The following is a 2,500-nucleotide window of genomic DNA, read 5'->3' on the forward strand; positions in this document are numbered from 1 at the left end:
CGGCAGCTGCTTATTGCTTCAGTCCTTATTCATTAATCGTGGCCGCGCTGTAATTCACCCAGTCAGTAACTCCAGCCAGACACTGACACTGTATGAGACTGAACACAGACCACATATGATTATCGATTGATTCGACCGTACCCGCGTCAGCGAGTTTCTGCCGTATCCCGGCTTGTTGCCGGCCCAGTCAGTGAAGGAGGGATATGACCGCACATGTTTTCAAGTTATTGCCGATAATAGTTGTTATCAGTTAACATCTTCAAGTTGTTTGGCCGGGGCTAGGGGTGGTGTGAGGATCGCCTAAGATCACTGACCCACATGAAGGGTTTGGGTTTATAAATAAATGCACTCAAGCAAATTGGGTTATTGGGTCAAATCAGTTAAAAGCGGTCAAAATAACTGGGGCACACACACACACACACTCACACATAACACACACACACACACACACAGACACACACACACACACACACACACACACACACACAATGTACGACATATTTAATTTGTGTTCAGTGTGTTCATCGTTATACGTGTTACAGAACCGAACTCTCACAAAGGATTTATATTCATCTTCCTTGATCTAATCCGGCTTTCTTTTTTTCAAAATCAAGAATGTTAATAACCATTTTGGAACGCTTAATTCATGTGCAACAGCTTTATGTTTCTAAAAGTTCCACTATTGTCACTGAAAAAAAAAAGTATGTCAAGTTAAATTATGAGTATAAAAATTGCGCATGTTGGACTGAAATAAGTTATGCGTTGTTGTTGTTGTTGTTGTTGTTTTCTCTCTCTCTCGTTTGTTTACACTCCCACCTACCCATACCCCCACCCCCACCCTCCGTTTCCCACACCTCCCCAACCGTCTCATTATCATTTGTATACTACTGATTCAGTAACCAGCCTTTCTTCACTTGTCTATGTGTGATTTTTTTAATTTTTTTTTTTTTTTTTTTTGGGGGGGGGTTGTGTTTTTTTTTATTGTTGCTTACTACTGAATTATATAATGTTGCGCTGACATTTTTTATATTATCATATACAACCATAGTTTTGTCTTTCGACTTGTCGTTTATATTTTTCTGCTCCCGTATCCACTAATATTGTTACTGCACGGTTGTCATCAGTTTCCTTCTTTTTCTTTTTTTAACACCACGGAAAAAGAGCATTTTACAGCTTCACGGTCGCTTATCTCAGTGCCACTCTGGTTGAATAAAGCCGGTCTGGTTTGGTTTGGCTTGGCTTGCTCCGTCTCCGTGTGTGTGTGTGTGTGTGTGTGTGTGTGTGTGTGTGTGTGTGTGTGTGTGTGTGTGTGTGTGCCACTGACGTACGGTGTGTGTGTGTGTGTGTGTGTGTGTGTGTGTGTGTATGCCACTGACGTACGGTGTGTGTGTGTGTGTGTGTGTGTGTGTGTGTGTGTGTGTGTGTCAGTGTCAGTGTGTGTGTGTGTGTGTGTGTGTGTGTGTGTGTGTGTGTGTGTGTGTGTGTGTGTGTGTGTGTGTGCCAGTTTCTAAAATCATTCACGGTGTGCAGGCGCGAGCATGTCATATGGACATGTGTAGCTTTTATACCCTCCGTTTGGGGCGCTGAAAACAAAATGAACTTTGGGGCTTAAATAAAATAAACGAATAGCAACAAACAAGCGCAAATGCGCGTGTGCGTGCTCTCTCTCTCTCTCTCTCTCTCTCTCTCTCTCTCTCTCTCTCTCTCTCACACACACACACACACACACACACACACACACAATGCACACACACGTGTGCGCGCGAACGCTTGTCCGTGAACGTCTGTAACTCCTGCTTGTCTTTCGCATGGCATTCGCGTTCCTGCACTGCCGAAACATTAAACTGAAATCTACACGTATGAAGGAGGCACCTGCACCTAGCTTTGAACCGAAAGCTCCTGACGAACTGGTGTAGGTTTATCGGTTTCATTCTGCGAATACAATACCGACAGACCTGTCATTCATGAAAACTGAGAAAAATATTTCTCTTTCTTTTCACCCTCAACAGCGCCTCACCATGTGATCGGAAGTTTTGGTTCTGAAATGCGCAGTAAGTTCTGTGCGCATTCACTCTCGCCAATGACATATGCAAATCACCCGTGACAACATCGACGTCATCAGGTGCTCCAGCACAGTGCGAGCAAAATGGCCGTCTGGAATGCAAGACAGGGCAGGCTGGCTAGAAATCTGTCACTCGCTTCTCACGCGCACGGCAGCCCGACAGTATGCATGACTGTGCTGGCAGTCACTTCAGTGATCGGCGGTGGTTTTGTGTGGAGTGTCAAACAGTGAGTGCAGTCGTATCGTTGACCTGGGCTTGTGCTTCTCTTCAAAGGGAACAACGTTACTGCTGAGCGAACGTCGTATTCACACAGCGGAGTGTCTACGATTCGGACAGTGCCTATTTTTTCACGCTTTCGCCAACTCTACGCTTTTCAGATCAAGATGGATGCAGCTGATATAGACCACAACTTCGAGTCACAATCGGAATTCAGAGCA

General features: G+C 44.8%; 1 protein-coding gene across 1 annotated transcript in view; it reads left to right on the forward strand.

Moving 5' to 3' along the window:
- The first annotated feature begins 2,160 nt into the window (after positions 1-2,160).
- LOC143297686 (forkhead box protein O-like) overlaps positions 2,161-2,500 on the forward strand; it is a 14,183-nt gene continuing 13,843 nt past the window's right edge. Inside the window, exon 1 of the mRNA XM_076610105.1 lies at positions 2,161-2,500. This exon is cut by the window's right edge and continues 312 nt beyond it. Coding sequence (XP_076466220.1) covers positions 2,447-2,500 — 54 coding nt within the window. The 5' untranslated portion in view covers positions 2,161-2,446.

The sequence above is a fragment of the Babylonia areolata genome, chromosome 23 (genome assembly GCF_041734735.1).
Source record: "Babylonia areolata isolate BAREFJ2019XMU chromosome 23, ASM4173473v1, whole genome shotgun sequence".
Lineage (NCBI taxonomy): Eukaryota > Metazoa > Mollusca > Gastropoda > Neogastropoda > Buccinidae > Babylonia > Babylonia areolata.